The following is a 17637-nucleotide window of genomic DNA, read 5'->3' as shown; positions in this document are numbered from 1 at the left end:
TGACCTGATCCAAAGTCAGACATTCAATTGGCTGAGCCACCCAGGTGCCCCACTAAATTACAATTTTATTTTTAAAAATTTTTTTTATTTTTTCTAAATTACAATTTTAAATAAAGTAAATGAAATTGAAAAATAGTGCCATGCAGGGTTCAGTTATGTTCCCACAGCTTTCCCACAAGCATGCCTATATCCATTAGCATCTCAACACTCTAATCGAGGTGGGTTCATGATTTTTGACAAGAAGCTTAGCATCCTTTTTCCTTTTTTTAAATGTTTATTTATTTTTGAGAGAGAGAGAGAGAGAGCATGCAAGCAGGGAGGGGCAGAGAGAGAGAGAGACAGAGAGAATCCCAAGGAGGCTCCGTACTGCCAGCACAGAGTCCCACATCATGCTCTATTCCATGAACCGCAAGATCATGACCTGAGCCAAAATCAAGAGTCAGAAGCTTAATCCACTGAGCTACTCAGGTGACCCACATCTTCTGTCTAAGTTCTCATTCAAAACATCTACCGATGGGGCCATAATAGGACATATTTTTGAATGGCCGCAGGGTATATGTGAGCCCTGGCATGACAGAATGAGATTCCCCACACCAAGGGGGATTTGTAAAGTGGGTAGAGAAGGCTTCCCCCAAAGTACTTCCTGGCGCCTTCACCATCTGTTGTGTTAAAGCTGTAAGTTGCCCAGAGCAAGTCTACAGACCCACAAAGAATAGCTTCCAGGCGAGCTCTACAGGTGTATTTCTCTCAAAGATATCAGGCCCCTCTGATTTGTGTGACTCCAGAGAAAGAAAATATTGAAAAGTGAAAGTTATAAAAGATGAAACCCTTAATATGTACCAAAGCAGACTCATTTTTCCTTATTTCAAGATGCTGCTCCACAATATTCCATGTGAAATCAGATGGATTAGAGGGAAATAAAAGGTGATAGTGGAATATTCTGCATAGATGGCAAAGTCTTCTGGACAAACCACTGCAGCTAAAAAGCAGATGTTGCATTTAAAGCTGAGGGAAATGATAGGAAGAGTCCTTCCAAGTGGACATTATGCCCTCCTTTCAAATAAATGAAAACCTAATAATGAAAAAAAATCTATTTTAGAAGAAAATGAAAGTATTAAGGATGATGAAATTTTGCAAGATAAAGATTTTAAAGATATATCTACTGAAGCTGCATCTTTCCCATGTGTTTATCTCTGTAAGAATTTATTCTTATTTCTGCCAAAGATGTTTATGAAATAAATTTGATCATATATTCCCAATGCTCTCCATTATGGAATGAATATTTAGTCTCCCAGAAAACAGTTGGACCCTGAATAGTATAAAAGATATGCTTATAAGTATGGCAAGCTTTTAATCATAACTAACAATGCTCAGAATATTGTAAAGTAAACTTAGAATGAAGGAAATTGCTTCCTCATGGAGCCAGATCCCCTAAAACACTATGAGTCTCCTGGTACTGTCTTTATTTAGTTCGTTTGTACAAAACCTGATCTATAATTTCCTAAGTACATTTTTTATCAGTGACCTCATTTATTTCTCCCAGACACAACTGGGAAGTTATGAGGATGTCTATGATTAACACAATTCTAAGGATGCACAGAAAAAGATCAACTTTAAATATTGCTTTATCTTGGGGCACCTGGGTGGCTCAGTCGGTTGAGCGACCGACTTCGGTTCAGGTCATGATCTCACGGTTGGTGGTTTCCAGCCCCGCGTCAGGCACTGTGCTGACAACTTAGAGCCTGAAGCCTACTTTGGATTCTGTGTCTCCCTCTCTCTCTGCCCCTACCCTGCTCATGCTGTGTCTCTCTCTCTGTCTTTCAAAAATAATAAATAAAAATGTTAAAAATTTTTAAATATTGCTTTATCTTTTAAAGCAATATGGAAAACTATTAACAACCACTTAATCTAGTCAGAGGGTAGAATCTTTCAAAGGCTAGTTCACAGTTGTCCACAGCAACTTTATTTGTATTAGCAACAGTAGGAAATAACCCAAATATCCATGAACAGAGCAATAGATACACAAATTGTGGAATATTATTACCACAGACTACTACTCAAAAGAGGAAGCAACTATTAGAATATACAACAATATGGTTTCATCTCAGAATAAGTATGTTGAGTGAAAGAATACAGAGAAAAATAAATATATTATGATTCCATTTCTGTGTGACTCTAGAACATGCAAACTAATCTATAATGACAAAACAGATCAGTAGTTGCTTGGGGAGGGTGAGGCAGAAAAGATGGAGGGAAGGATTTCAGAGGGGCATGAGTAAACCTTTGGGAGGAATTAATTTGATTGTGGTAATGGTTTCACAGGTGTATAATATCAAACTTACCAAATTGTACACCATCAACATGTGCACTTTGTTTTGTGACAATTACATTTCAGTGCAATTTTTTTTTTAAAAAAATGAGCAGAACTAGGTGTTTGGCCCAGGGAGCCCTACTTCTCCAAACTACAAGCCACTGCTGAAAGGAAGCAAGAGGCAGGCCCCACAGAGCAGCCCTAGTTAGAGAGTCATGGATCCTCCTCTGCTTGCACAGAAGGAAAATCATAGCAAAGTCTCTTTCAGTCATTTTACCAAGGGACAAAAGTTCAATGAATTCATACCCCAGGCAGAAAGAGCAGCAACACAAATCCCTTCATATGTAGAGAATGTCCTTGTCAACAAATTTCACCTGAAAGGTAAAATGAGAAAACTGAATATAGCTTCTAAACTAAATTCATATATACGTCCAGAGGAGTCCTAAATATATTTGTCAGTTTGATGACCAAAGTTTGATGAGTAGGCAGTGGTATGGCCAGTGTGCCCAGACTTGAAATCAAGCAGGATAGGGTTTGAATCTCAGCTCTGCCACCTGCCAACTTTCCCTTTCTGTGTGTGTTCCTTGTTCTGTAAAATGGGGATTGTGTTGTTGAAAAAATTAAATGAGGATGCATATACACTGCCTGGTACAGACCACCCACTCAGTAAACAGGTGTTTATTTCTCTTGCAACCTGTTCCATGATGAATTGTACCACTCCCTCAAGGCTTACTGATTAAAACAATTTGAAAAACAATCAGTCAACAAAACACCAGTTCCAGTGTCCAGTCTCAGATAAATTACCTTCAGGATTAAATAAATCATTTAATGTTATTCACAGGGTGAGAAATCCATTTATAAAATACTTTCCAAAAAAACTTCCTGGCACCAGCACTACCCAAAATGTAAGACACATTGGATATATTTGCAGCCTCTTTGGGAAGAATATGAAGAAATCAAAGAGTTTACAAAGAAGACCAAAAGTACATACAGCCTATGAACTAAGGCTGAAATCTTAATCAGAAACATCATATAATGGTGTTTACTTCCTGAGATTTATGTGGCTCTCACAATTCCATCCAAATTCTGATGGCAGTTTAATGTGTTTCCTTCAACACATTCCTGGGCAAACATGGAACACAATAGAAAGAAATCTCTCTCCCTCTCTCTCTCTCCCCTCCCCCGATATATGAAATGATTAATTGAATACCTTAATAAATTTCATAAAAATTCTTTCTCCCTTGCATGTTCCCATTGCTCCTGGTGAAATGAAGACCAAAGAAAGGAAAAGATGGGTAATTTGGACTTTTCTAATATTTTGAAATATAGTGCCTTTTCTCCCACAGATTTACATACTGATCTTTTATAAGTAATTTTTACATACAAAGTCTGGGATAAGCCCATGGCTTTTTGTTGGTGTCTTATTTAAATGAGACTAATTGCTGTAAACAATAATAGAAAAAAAGTTCTACAGAGGTATATCTAATGAAATATGTATATATTCAGAATTTTGTGATGCTTGAGTTATGTGTCTGCTTTTAGACATGTTTATTGTTTCTTAATTTCTTCTCTACTTTAAACAGATTCATTTCTGTATTTAATTTTATCTCCATGTGCTGTATTGTTTTTCTTGAAGACAGACACTTATTTGTATGAGTTTGAGATCCCACAAAATCTGGATCTATTGCTGGATTTATGTCTTTGCTGATGTTAAAGTTTAACCATGTTAAAAAAAAATAATCAATTAATTAATTAAGCAATTATTCATACTAAAAAAACTCTTAAGTCAAAGTTACTGTATGAGATAAGTACGTGAACAATGACTTGATCAGTGAAAGTGTATCCTGTAAAATTCAAAATCTAATTAGAAAAACATAAAAATGCCTTTCTCTGAGGCAAGCGTGTTTTAACAGTTTCTTAAATGTCATTTGTGATGGGAAATTGTCTGTCTGAATGCACACTTGTATAAGCAGCCAACCTAAGTCTGGAATAAAGGAGAGAAGCTAATTTGCTCCTTGGTTCCAAGGTCAGTTTGAACTGGGACAGAGCCCACAATACCGTGAAAAGCTCAGTAATAAGAATCCAGCTTTGGCTCCTAAAATTGACTAGTGAAATAATGAACTGTAGATTCTGACTGATTGTGTGGCCCAAAGAATTGCCAAGAGTAAACATTATCAGTTCCTGTGGCCTTTGAAACACTCTTGCATCCCTTTGTGTGGATTTATGGCATAAATTGAAAGGTAAAACCTGATCATGGAGGACAAAGCTACAGAGAATCCCATTTCATTTTTATATGCAAAAAGGCATTAAATCAATAAATATGATAATAAATATAGTTAATCGTATAGTACTTCCCTTTCTCTTTTTTCACACCTTTCTTCCAAGATGTTATCTTAAAAGCAGCTTGAGGAAAAAGATTATGTTATTTTAGAATTTTCTTTTTTAATTAAAAAATACTTCTTGAAAGAAGCAGAAGAGAAATAACCTGAAAATTGAAGCTTTGACTTGGTACAATGTGTACATACTATTGTCCCATTTCTATGTCCTGTATTGCTATTTCATAGACCTTCCTGAAGAAGGTTATAGAAAAAAAGGACAATTCATCCTTCCTGCTGATTGGCACTGCATGACTTTACTTGTAACACCACCAAAACTACTGGTCAGTAATAACAACTCTTGACAATTAACACTTTTTCAGAAGGAATAAAAATCCATGATCACTTGATGCAGTTAGTAGCCCCTCTTCAGCCTAGTGTTCTAAGGACTAAAATATAGGTCAATTCTTCTTCCACATTTCAAATTTCTAATAAACATTTAAACTAGCTTTGAAGTGAGATGTTCTTTAAGAGCCCATCAGCAAAGATGATGAAGCTGTCTTGAATCTTTGTAGAAACACAGTGACTGTCTTTATAAGGCATGTAACAACAGGTTTGGGTGGAATGTGTCCTCTGCTGTCTACAGTTCAAGCTCCACAGAGATGCGACTTTTGGCCATCTTTAAGAGAGACATTGCAGATGCAAAAAGCCCTGCGAGTAACCTCCTGTCTTTTGATTCCAACAAAATTGAGAGTGAAGGAGTCCCTCATGGAATGATGGAGGAAGACAAGCAACCAGAAATCTATCTCACAGCTTCAGACCTCAAAAAGCTAATCAGCAGAGCACTAGAGGAAGACAAATCCTTGGATGTGGAAACAATTCAGTTCATTGATGGTCAGTTGGTGATTTCATAGTTCTGGATTTATCCTCATTTTGACAGAGACACTAGGAGGTGTAGAATGTCTCAGGGTCACTGTCATTTTAACTTGGGCCTTATAGAGTCAATCATTTGTGTTACAGGCACATCACATATGGTATCATTTCTCTTTCCTCACTCCAACCTGTGTCTCATTGGATGAGCCTTTGGTGCTACTTCACATCAAGAATAGGTCCAGGAGAAGCCCAGAGTTTCAGTTCAGTAGTTCAACTACAGTCATCCAATGGAGTCCAGATGGAAAGAAGCACCCACGGACAGTTCTGTTCCATTGGCACAACCCAGATTCCCTCACCCAGTAAATTGGTTGAGTCCCAGAAGGAAATGGATGGCACATTATTAGAATAGAATAGGATGACATGAGGAGAGTTTGATAAAGGGACTATTTATAAAGTCTTCCCTAATACACAAAGGAATAGGACAGTTCCCTGGAGCCAAAAGTAGCAAGGCCCCATTACTACCTCTAGACATTAAGGGTTTGCCTCATAGTCTAAGGCATCCCAAAGCCAGAGAGCAAAAAACCATTGATATAGTCCATATAAGTCAACATCCTAGGGCAGAGAGTACCAGGGAGAGAAGAGAAGAGTGGATCTAAGAAAGTCAACAAGATCATCAGGCTCACTCAGGATTCTCAGAGGGTAGCTGAAGGAACCCAGGAGCCTAGAACTCTTCACTAAGCCCAGCACTCTTGGCATAATAGATGGACACTAGAAATGCCATTTTAGTATGACATGGCATGAAACTGGCATTCTCTGCCAGTTCTATTTCTCTGGTTTAGGCAGTCAAACTCAACACTGGAAAACATCTAAAGGTCTCTTGGCACAACATGCAGGGCAAGGGAATCTCCTAGGCAAGAAAAGGTGAGCTTCAGACTCATCTCAGAGACCATTTGGTACTCTGGTTTATCTCTGTTCAAACTTCTGAGATGTTCTGAGAATCGGGCTTCAAGGTAGAAGTAGAATTTGCAAATGGCCCTTGGTTCCAGCATTTATTCTAGCTATTTCTTTCTTTGTTAGCTTAGTTGTATCTTCATCCCCACTGGCCTAGCCAATCAACCTGCCTGCTTGATCCAAATCTATACAGTAAAGCTAAACATCCTAAAAGCCTACTTTAATAACTGTTCTTATCACATATACATGTAAGATTTACCCCCGCATTTGTCTTTCAATTTATTACTCATATCAGTGACTATTAGTGTATGTGATGCTGATTTCTAAATGATTTGCTACACCACTCCTTAAAAACTGATTATTGCCACATTTTTCAACTCTGACTGTTTTAGTGCCCCAACCACAAAAGAAAAAAAGAAAAAGAAAGAAATACTCAAACCTTGTGATTTTTCACCTGCAGAATTGTTGGGGTCATTGCCAGGCTCCGATCCCGACTTCCAGTCAGTGCTGCCCACACTCCTTGCCGATATCACAAAGGTAAGTGAGCTTATTGTTCTTTCGCTCTTCAAATAGGAACAAAGCTTTCCATAAGAAAAAAAAATCCACTTAAGGACTGAACAGAACAAAATCTTCTTTGCAATGCTAATTATATTTTTTTTCTGTTTTTTACAGGCAGTACTTGGTTGCCATTTATATTTTCTGTGTTAATAGGATACAACTTACTTTTCAAATACCCTAAAATTCAAAATTCTCTTCACCGTAGTTAGATCTTTGTTTCAATTAGTGTCAGGACTTGCTGTTTTGATAAAACAAACACATGTTCATGAACTGAAAAGAATACTTAAAGCAGAATATATAATTTAATTTTGACTTTAAGAAATAAATATAAGCATAGGTTTACTTTATAAGTTTGTTCTTAAATCTTAAGGTCTTACCTTTATTTATCTGTGAGGATTTTATAAGTATAATGTCTTCAAAAGTAAAAATAATAAATTCTGCAATAATTTTTATATTTCATTTAAAGCTATATCCATTTAACTTATGCCAAAAACTGGGATATTGATAAGTGAAAGTGCTAACTAGGCTCTATTCCCTCTTTAAATGAAGGAATTCATAAATTCAAACATGATTGGCAATTCATCGTATTTCAGTTTTTAGTTAACCCTACCTAGGCAGATTCAGTTAGTCAAGAAGGCAGTTGATCATATTTTACCACTGTATCAATGCATGTTTTCCTTTCAGGACAAATTTCTGTATTACATCCTATATCAAAATCCATCATAGATTCAAATCAACTATAACATGATTTGCTTATATTTAAATGAAGGAAAAAAATAGAGTGTAACCCTTCCCACATACAGGGAAATGTCACCTCTTAACATCTGTCTTTCTAAATTCATTCTTTAGGACGCTACTTTGAGTCCAGAACTTCCTCTTGATCAATCCAGGCTTGAGACAGTGGACAAAACAGGACACAGTACTCCTGGTGAGTTTTTTTTTTTTTTTTTTTTACCACAAAGTCTATGTTAGCTGACGACCTCCTCTTTGAGGAAACCATCTATGACACTCCCTCCAAGACCAGTGACAAAGTCATCCTTGACCCAGGACAAGGTTTCCTCACACCAGCATTTCCAGCAGAAAAGCAGTCCATTTAACCTCTTCTGCCAGTGTCCTTCCCTTAGCTCTAGGCCCTGGGCCCGCACAGAGCACTGACACCCCTTCCCTGATGGATCTGGTGAAAGAAACTGAAATCAAAGCCGTACCAAATACTACCCACACAGAATAGCCATCTCTATGAGGCTTCAAAACTAAAAGTCCATCAGGACAAGGTAGATCCTAAGACGAAAGTCCACAACAAGGGACTATGGCAACAGAGGATTGGGCTTTTACAATCGATATATGTCCTCTGTTCACCACTTACAGCCTGACCATTCATACCATCTGTTCTTTTGTGTGGTTTCTTTCATGCCAATTAGCTCATGTGTAATTGATAAGTAAGAATGTCAGTAAACATGGAAATCCTCTTGGTTCACTTTTGAACTTCTAAAAATGTTTATTTTTGAGACAATAGAATTAAGCTTTATCACAGTTGAAGAGAAATTTTTAGCAATTTATGAAGACCTTAAGAAAAAAAATGAAAATTCTGTAACAGAGTCTTATTTAGTGCAAGAAGGAGTTGATTTAGTGCCTTTAAGAACTCCTATGCTTTCCAGTTTATACAGCTGTATGTTGAAACTGTACGTAAAAACGTCTTTAAGGAAACATGAACCCCAGGTTATAAGGCTGATGAGGAGGCACTATGATTCTAATGCAAATGACAGTAAAGATTTGTTATGGTTTATATTTTTAAATTTTTTCCATTCTTTAAAACATTTTTTTATTCAACTATAATTAACACACAGTGTTATGTTAGTTTCAGGTGTACAGTATAATGATTCCACAATTCTATACATTTCTCAGTGCTCAATAATATATGCATACTCTTAATCTGAGTTATCTATTTCACCGACCCCCCAGGCACCTACCATCTGGCAACCTACAATTTTTTCTCTGCGCTTAAGAGTGTGGTTTTTTTGTTAGTCTCCTTTTTCCTTTGTTCATTTGTTGTTTCTTATATTCCACATACAAACTAAATCATATGGTATTTGTCTTACTCTTATTTATTTAACTTAGCATTATACCCTCTAGATCCATCTATGTTATTGCAAATGGCAAGATTTCATTCTTTTTTATGACTAAGTAATATTCCATTATATATATATATGTATATACATATATATATATAATGTGTGTGTGTGTGTGTGTGTGTGTGTGTGTATATCACATCTTCTTTATACATTCATCTATCCAGGGACACTTGGGTTGTTTCCATATCTTGGCTATTATAAATAATGCTGCAATAAACATGGGGGCACATATATCTTTTCAAATTAGTGTTTTCATTTTCTTTGGGTAAATACCCAATAGTGTAATTACTGGATCATATGGTAATTTTATCTTTAATTTTTTGAAGAAACTTTATACTGTTTTCCATATGGCTGAATAAGTTTGCATTCCCACCAAAAGAGCATGAGGGTTCCTTTTTCTCCACCTCCTTGCCTACACTTGTTAATGCTCGTGTTTTTTATTTTAGCCATCCTGAATGGTAGTCAAGTGATACTTCATGGTGCTTTTAATTTGCATTTCCCTGATGAGTAGTGATATTGAGCAACTTTTCATGTGTCTATTAGCCATATGTATGTTTTCTTTGCAAAAATGTCTATTCAAGTCCTCTGCCCATTTTTTAATTGGATTATTTGGGTTTTTTGTGTTGAGTTGTATAAATCTTATATATGTTAGATATTAACCCCCTATCAGATATATCATTTGCAAATATCTTCTCCATTTGGAAGGCTGCCTTTTTCTTTGGTTGATGGTTTCCTTCATTGTGCAAAAGCTTTTATTTTGGTATAGTCCCAATAGTTTCATTTTGCTTTTATTTCCCTTGCCAGAGGAAAGTTATCTGGAAGAATGTGTCTATAGCAGATGTCAAATTACTGTGCTATGGCTGATGTTTTTTAAATACGATTGTTACTGTTTTAGTTAGGACTCTCTTTTCAAAATTCTACAGGTTTTGAGTGATCCACCTCAATCCTATTTTCCTCATAAACTCTATGTGCAATTAGTATGCAATTTTGTGAAATACAAGGGTTTTCACAAATACATATATGGCATGGAAGAAGAACCACCCATACAGATTATGTTTGGCTTACATGATTACCAGTGAATAAATGTTAACTGCATGATCCAATCACTTATTGCTGCATTATAAACCATCCCCAAAGTTTGTGGCTTAAAACAGCAATAATTTATTTTGCCCATAAATCTGAAATGTGGGCAGGGATCAGTGAGAACAGCTTTTCCATGCTCCATGTTGTGTCAACTAGAGTATCTCAAGCTAATGGGTATTGAACATCTTTGTCCAAGTTGGTTCACTCACATAGCTGGCAAATCAGTAGTCAACCACGGCTGTTGGCTGGTTGGTGGGGGGTGGAGTGGGGCTCATTTCTTTTCTATGTAGGACTCTTCAACAGGGTTGCTTGGACATCCTTAAAGCTTGGCAGCATGGGTTCAAAGAGTTAATATGGCAAGAGGCAGAAGGTAGAAGCCTTCACTCTCTTCACTACTCAGAATCAGTGTCACTGCCTCCCATTGTAATGGCTAGACAGACATAGAGCTTATCTAAATTCAGGGGGAAGGAACATAGACCTTATCTCTCGATTGGAGAAATTTCAAAAACCTTAAGGCCATTTATAATCAACTACAATCCACATCAACCACTATTATGACTTTCAAATTATTTAACAGTTGATTGTATAAGACAAAACAAACTTTTTTGTTTGTGATAGTAAATGCTCACTGGATTCCTTTCTTTCATTATGATATCATAAAACCTTATTAAAGATCAGCATTTCAGGTAGATTAATAAAAATGACACTATACGATGAGTATGTTATTGTACTTTCAAAATTGCTTTACTGTTTTCATTATATTTATATATTCCTTCCACTAACGATTATCCTTTAGAACACTAAAGCAGGAAGGAATCTTAGACATAATCTAGTTCAGCCACTGTGCTTCATGGATAAGAAAATCAAAACTAGAAATGTGAGGTGCTTTGCTCAAGGTCATGCTGTAGCTGGTTGCATAGCCAAGACTATCTGTCAGGTTTCCTCCACCTACTAAATTATGTTTAGCTTAAGTAACCCTCATTAAAAAAAAAATATTCCCTCAAATTTGCTTTGCCTTCCGACCACAGCTTCTTTTCTGTCTCTGTCACTATGCTGCCAGTTGTTTTTTAGTTTCACCAGTTTCACCTCTAACCACACACTACAAGGACACAACTTCCACAAAAATCACTGGTGGCTTCCTAATTAATCAATTTAGCAGCCTCATTTCCATCTTTATTTTACATGATATTTCTGGCAAGGGCTTCTGTTGACCACTCCCTTCTTGAAACTCCTTCTTCATTTGGCTTCCACAAAATGATTTCTTGGTTCTTCTCATATTTCCTGATTCCTCCTCCTCAACTTCCTGCACTGGGGCTTATTATTAGACTTTTTTACACGTGGGGGAAGGGCAGAGAGAGATTGGGAGAAAGAGAATCCCAAGCAGACTCTGTGCTGTCAGCACAGAGCCAGACACGAGGCTCGAACTCATGAACCCCCGAGATCATGACCTGAGCCAAAATCAAGAGCCAGATGCTTAACCAACTGAGCCACCCAGGCAAAAAAAAAAAAAAAAAAGTCAAAAAACTCTTTTGGAGTAATAAAACAATTTTGGAACTAGATAGAGGTGGTGTTTTGTACAGCATTGTGAATTTATGAATTCATGATTACTGAATTGTTCACTTTAAAAATTTGTTATTTTCCTTTTTTCTTTTTTTTTAACATTCATTTTTTTAATCTTTATTTTTGAGAGAGAGAGAGAGAGAGAGAGAGAGTGGGGGAGGGGCACAGAGAGAGGGAGACACAGAATCCGAAGTAGGCTCCAGGCTCTGAGCTGTCAGCACAGAGCCCGACACAGAGCTCAAACTCACAAACCATGAGATCATGACCTGAGCTGAAGTCGGATGCCCAACTGACTGTGCCACCCAGGCACCCCTAACATTCATTTTTGAGAGACAGAGAGACAGAGTGTGAGTGGGGGAGGGCAGATAGAAGGAGACAGAATCAGAAGCAGGATCCAGGCTCTGAGCTGTCAGCACAGAGCCCAAAGCAGGACTTTGAAGTCACAGATGGTGAGATCATGACCTGAGCTGAAGTTGGACGCTGAACCGACTGAGCCACCTAGGTGCCCCCAAAATTTTATGTTTTTTTTAACCTCAATAATTTTTTTTTAAAAAAACAGATGATTCTGTAGGGAAAATTGTATAAAAATAAACAATATAAAGTTCTTTAAGTTTGCTTTGGGTAGCTCATGAATTTGCCTCTGAGTTTCTTAGCACTTCCTTCACTGGAGATGCATAATGAATTCCAAAGCCCAGTTCATTATAGCAGTTCTATGAGGGGCGAGGTGCTGATTGTCTGCCTTAATTCAAGGATTGATTTTAGAGTATCTAGAGGAACGAATGTGCTGCATAACTTTTAGTCAATGTTCCGTAAATAAAAATTATATTTCATAACTCAGCTTTTGATTAGTATTGACCAAGAAGCACTGCATTTGCTGACATGGGCTTAAAGTGCAAATATTCTTGTTGCCAATTAAAGGCAGACCCATATGCTTTCATAATCAGCTCAGCTGGGAAGAGAAATGCCATGTCTTAGTGAAAAATGAAGATTCTAACTAAGAAGTATCCTGATAAAAAGGCATTTCACTTACATGGAAATGGGGAGGGGGGGGATGAGCACTCTAGACAAGACCAAAGCTTCCCTCCCTCATAAGACAGTTCTGAGTCTCTCCCATGCATGGTAAAGTGACAACTAGGACTCCAAAGTTCTGCACCATGGTATTACTGAGATAATTTTAGCCTGGAAAATTTTTAAGGTTAGTGTCACCAAACGCCCACCAAGCCATTAAAATCTCAATAAAACACTCATAGAAATCTCTCAGTTTAAGCAGTTTGGTTTAGTAGTTAATCCCTTGAGATAAAGTACTTGCAAAATATGCTTCTAGAACACTAAATGAATTGTTATCTTGTATAAATTTCTGAGATCTCTCATTATTAACATTTTTTAGGGTAGTTGATCCTAAGCCATTTTTTCTTACAGAGCCAATTAATTGTTAAGATCACTCCTATTTCAAAAAAATGAGAGTATAAAGTATCAGAGAAGCCCAGCATCTTATCTTCTTCATAACATGCATTCAACCCAAAAATTTTATTAGGAAACCTGAGTGGCTCAGTCAGTTAAGTGTCCGACTTTGTCTCAGGTTCTGATCTCACAGTTCGTGGGTTCAAGCCCTGCATCGGGCTCTGTGCTGACAGCTTGGAGCCTGGAGCCTGCTTCAGATTCTGTGTCTCCCTCTCTCTCTCTCTCTCTCTCTGCCCCTCCCCCACTGTGCTCTCTCTTTCTCAAAAATTAAACATTTAAAACAAAGTTTATCAACTTTTTTTAAGTTTACTTATTTTTTGAGAGAGAGAGAGTGCCAGCAGGGGAGGGACAAAGAGAGAGAGAGAGAGAGAGAGAGAGAGAGAGAGAATCCCAAGCAGACTCTGCAATGTCAGTGTAGAGTGCAGTGCAGGGCTCAAGCCCACAAAACCGTGAGATCATGACCTGAGCTGAAACCAGGAGTCAGACACTTAACCAACTGAGCCACCCAGACACCCCAGTTTTATCAACTGTTTTGTGGTTTGGTGTGGTTTTGTTTTAGATGTGTGTAGGCAGCAATACATTTTTCTTTTCACTCATTAGAATCATCATGTGGTCTATCTCCTCAGTGTTCTGTCTTCCAAGTTACACTATTTTCATTTGCTGGACATTCCATTTAAGTTGTGAGCCAGATCTCTTAATAAATTGCGATATTTTAAATGGTGAAGAAGCAGACTTCAGGCAGAGCTATTCTACTACTGGACGTTGTTTTGTCTTTTATTCCGCTGTATTAGTCTGGGTTCTCCAGAGAAATAGAATCAATAGGTTTATATCAATATCTATATCTGATTAACATCAGGAATTGGCTCATGTGGTTATGGAGGCTAAGAAGTCCCAAGGTATACACTCCAGCAAGCTGGAGACCCAGGAGAGCCAATAGCATGAGCTCCAGTCTGAGTCGAAGTCCAAAGGCAGGAAAACCAGGGCCTCAGCTCAGTCCAGCAAAGAGAGAGAATTCTGTCTTACTTAGCCTTTTGTCCGTAGTCAGACCTCCAACTGATTAGAAGAGGCCCATATTAGGGAGGGCAATCTCCTCTACTCCATCTACATATTCACATGTTAACTGCATCCAGCAATGCCCTCACAAACATACCCAGAATAATGTTTAACCAAATATCTGGGCACCCAGTGGCCCAGTCAAGTTGATACATAAAATTGGCTGTCACATCCCATCTAGGTAATACATGAAAATAACCACACATTTCTAAATTTTCTTAATCTCACACAGCATTTGACTCCTTTGACAGGAGTCAGTGGGATGAGCTAAACTGAATGAACTCAACAGAAAACACAGCTGCTAACGTTCCACGAGGTTAAGGATTCAGTCTGTCTCTACTTTTTGCAATATCATCAGTGTCCAGCCAGATGCTTGGCACATACTAGGCAAGCGATTAATACATGTTGAGTGACTGAAGGAATAAATGAATGAATTTGTGTATCATAATACCTTCAGGGAAGTCAGAGTTGATAGGAATAATTTGATTATTTCCCTTTTTGCCCTACCTACTAAGAAGTTCTGAGAGAGCCAATTCAGTGATCCAGAAACAGTAGTCTGCTGTCTATTCTGTTCACACTACCCACCACTGCCAAAATGCGTCCTCCATATTTATGCTTTTGTGACTTTGCACAAATTCTTTTCTCTCATGCCTATAATTCCCTTCCATTCTTTAAGCCTGATATCTCCTACTCATGCTTTAAGTTCCAGCTAACATGCCACTTCCTCTGTGAAGCTTTCCCAACTGCTCTTTGAAAAGACTCATAATTACCATCTGTTCCCTGACTCCATAAAGAAAAAGTATATATAGTGCCATCAAACATTTACCACTCAGTACTGAAATTATATATTTGCATGTCTGGTATCCCCCCAAGACTGAATTCCTGAAATGAAACAACATGTTCAAAAAAAATATCCCGGGGCATCTGGGGGGCTCAGTTGGTTGAGCTACTGACTCTTGATTTGACTCAGGTCATGATCTCATGGTTCCTGAGTTCAAGCCTTGTATCAGGCTCCACGCTGACAGTGTGGAGCTTGCTTGGGATTCTCTCTCATTCCCTCTCTCTCTGCTCCTCCCCTGCTTGTTCTATCTCTCTCTCTCTCTCTCAAAATAAATGAATAAACTTTTTAAAAAATCCTGCCTCTAACCGCACTTAACACAGTGTCTGGCATATGACTGGGGTTTCATAACTATTTGTTATTGTTGTTGAACTTAATGAACCTATCTATCACTATTTTTAGTCTCAGACTGTAAACTGAGACTAAAGATATGCCCCACTCTGTGTCAGTCCTCACACAGCTCAAGACAACCCTACATGTAAGGTGATGTAAAGTGATATTTCTCACAGGTAAATACTTTTATCAAAATAAGAAGGCTGAAGAACTTTAATCAGCTCCACCATGTACGATGTATTAACTATCACAAAGATTAACGTGTAGGTATGAAGTGAAAGAAATATGTAATCAGCCACTCTGCCAGCCAAAAACTTTTCATATCCTAACTCTTAATCATGAAGGCCTGGCAAAAATGTTATTTAAATCTCTCCACTTTAGGATGAAAGGATAATGGTTAAGACTTGGAAAGATTTCTAAGAAAAACTCAGGTGAACTTTAAACCACTGTGGTCAATATTTTTTTCCTTTTCTTTCTTGTACGTCTAAATTGAGGATCAAACAGTAAGCTTCCATAATAGGAATACACTGCTGATAAAAATTGTCCAGAAGGATCCAAGAGGAACATACCATCTGAAGGAAGGACAGAATCGCTGTTCAGCAAAGGCTTGCAATTACACTTTGTCCGTAGATGTAATTTTCACAATGCCAGGGGAAAGATCAACAGTGAACTGAAGTCCTTCCAGCTCTCAAATCCAGTCATTCTAGATTTAACCTAGATGTCAGGTGACATAGTACTGCCCTACAAAACTTAAGTTTGGGAAATTCAGTGCCCTGCCCCAAATTTCGGCAATTTCCAAGAAAATTTGTGTTCTGACTTTCTGCCTTCTAAGGATTTCGTATTACTCCCCTGCTGCACCACACTGGTCAGCCCTCTACTCTCTCAAAATGTCCCTCATGGACTATTCCTTTTCCAGGCTCTTCCCAACTCCCTCCTCAAATTATGATCCTACTGTTTTATGCAGAATAGTAATCTGTTTAATCTCTTTCTATCATTTGCCTCAACTGAGACCACATGTTTTAAATTCTGCCAATCCTGCAAAAACAACAGCAGGCAGAAGCAGTTGCCGTTAGAAATTGCATCTTTCGGGGCTCCTGGGGCCACAGTCGGTTGGTTGAGTGTCAGACCTTGGCTCGGGTCGTGATCTCATGATTCGTGAGTTTGGTTCACGCGTTCAAGCCCCGCATCAGGCTCACTGCTGTCAGTGCAGAGCCCGCTTCTGATCCCCTCTCTCTGCCCTGCCCCACCTCTTTCTCTCTCTCAAAAATAAGTAAAACATTCTTTTTAAAAAAGAAATTTCATCTTTCCCTTCCTTCCACCCTCACAGTCGTCACTTGAACACACTCGCTCACATATTCAGAGGATGCTAGGTTCCAAGCAGTGTTCAGTAACTCTCAGCAACTTCATCTCACCTTCCTGCCACCACTTCTTCTTCTTTCCTCCTTCCTCAGGGGAGCTCTCTTTTTCCTTCGCATCACTTAAGTTCACTGTCTGGTTTTACCTCATTTGGCACTGGTACACATTGATTTTTCTTTTCCAAGGGCCCCACATAGATTCCCTACATATCTTTAGATGAGAGACTGGCCCATCACAGATGAATTGCAGGGGTACTGTAGGCCACAGACCCAATCCGACTCCATGTGCCAGTTTGCCAGAGTGAAAAGACTTCAACAAGTTCACCTGGTTAGTAGTGGCTCTCTGGGATGTCGTGCTTATTTTATTCACTCAACAAGTATTTATGCCATGCTTGTTAGGTACAGGGGATAAAATGGTAGATAACGCATACACTCCATGACTGTCATGGTTTGAGCCCCCACAAAACAGATCTTGAGATGAGGATTTGATTATAAAGAGGTGTTTTGGAGATGATCCCAGGAAACAAGGATCCCAGTAAAGGAACAGGGAACTAAAACAAGAAAGGGAAGGAAACCAATACAGACAATTAGCCCTGTGACCACTGGAGCTCATCAAAGGTGTGTTGGTAAATTTTTAATAACCGATCCTAAAAAGGGGGATCAGGGATATATATGCACACAAAAGTTTATTACAAAATTTGGCTGATACAAAAAATACTGTGTAGGGGCACCTGGGTGGCTCAGTTGGTTAAGTGTCCAACTCTTGATTTTGGCTCCGGTCATGATCTCATCATTTATGAGATCAAGCCCCATGTCA

General features: G+C 38.3%; 1 protein-coding gene across 2 annotated transcripts in view; it reads left to right on the top strand.

Moving 5' to 3' along the window:
• The window catches only part of IMPG1 (interphotoreceptor matrix proteoglycan 1), a 143876-nt gene that overhangs the window by 53135 nt on the left and 73104 nt on the right, over nucleotides 1-17637 (top strand). For both annotated transcript variants that reach the window (XM_030314576.1, XM_030314575.1), the window contains 4 exons: nucleotides 3586-3606; nucleotides 5273-5520; nucleotides 6911-6987; nucleotides 7858-7936. In XM_030314576.1, coding sequence (XP_030170436.1) covers nucleotides 3586-3606; nucleotides 5273-5520; nucleotides 6911-6987; nucleotides 7858-7936 — 425 coding nt within the window. The remainder of the gene's footprint in view (nucleotides 1-3585; nucleotides 3607-5272; nucleotides 5521-6910; nucleotides 6988-7857; nucleotides 7937-17637) is intronic.

Source organism: Lynx canadensis, chromosome B2 (genome assembly GCF_007474595.2).
Source record: "Lynx canadensis isolate LIC74 chromosome B2, mLynCan4.pri.v2, whole genome shotgun sequence".
NCBI classification, from domain to species: domain Eukaryota; kingdom Metazoa; phylum Chordata; class Mammalia; order Carnivora; family Felidae; genus Lynx; species Lynx canadensis.
This window is presented reverse-complemented; position numbering and strand designations above follow the sequence as displayed.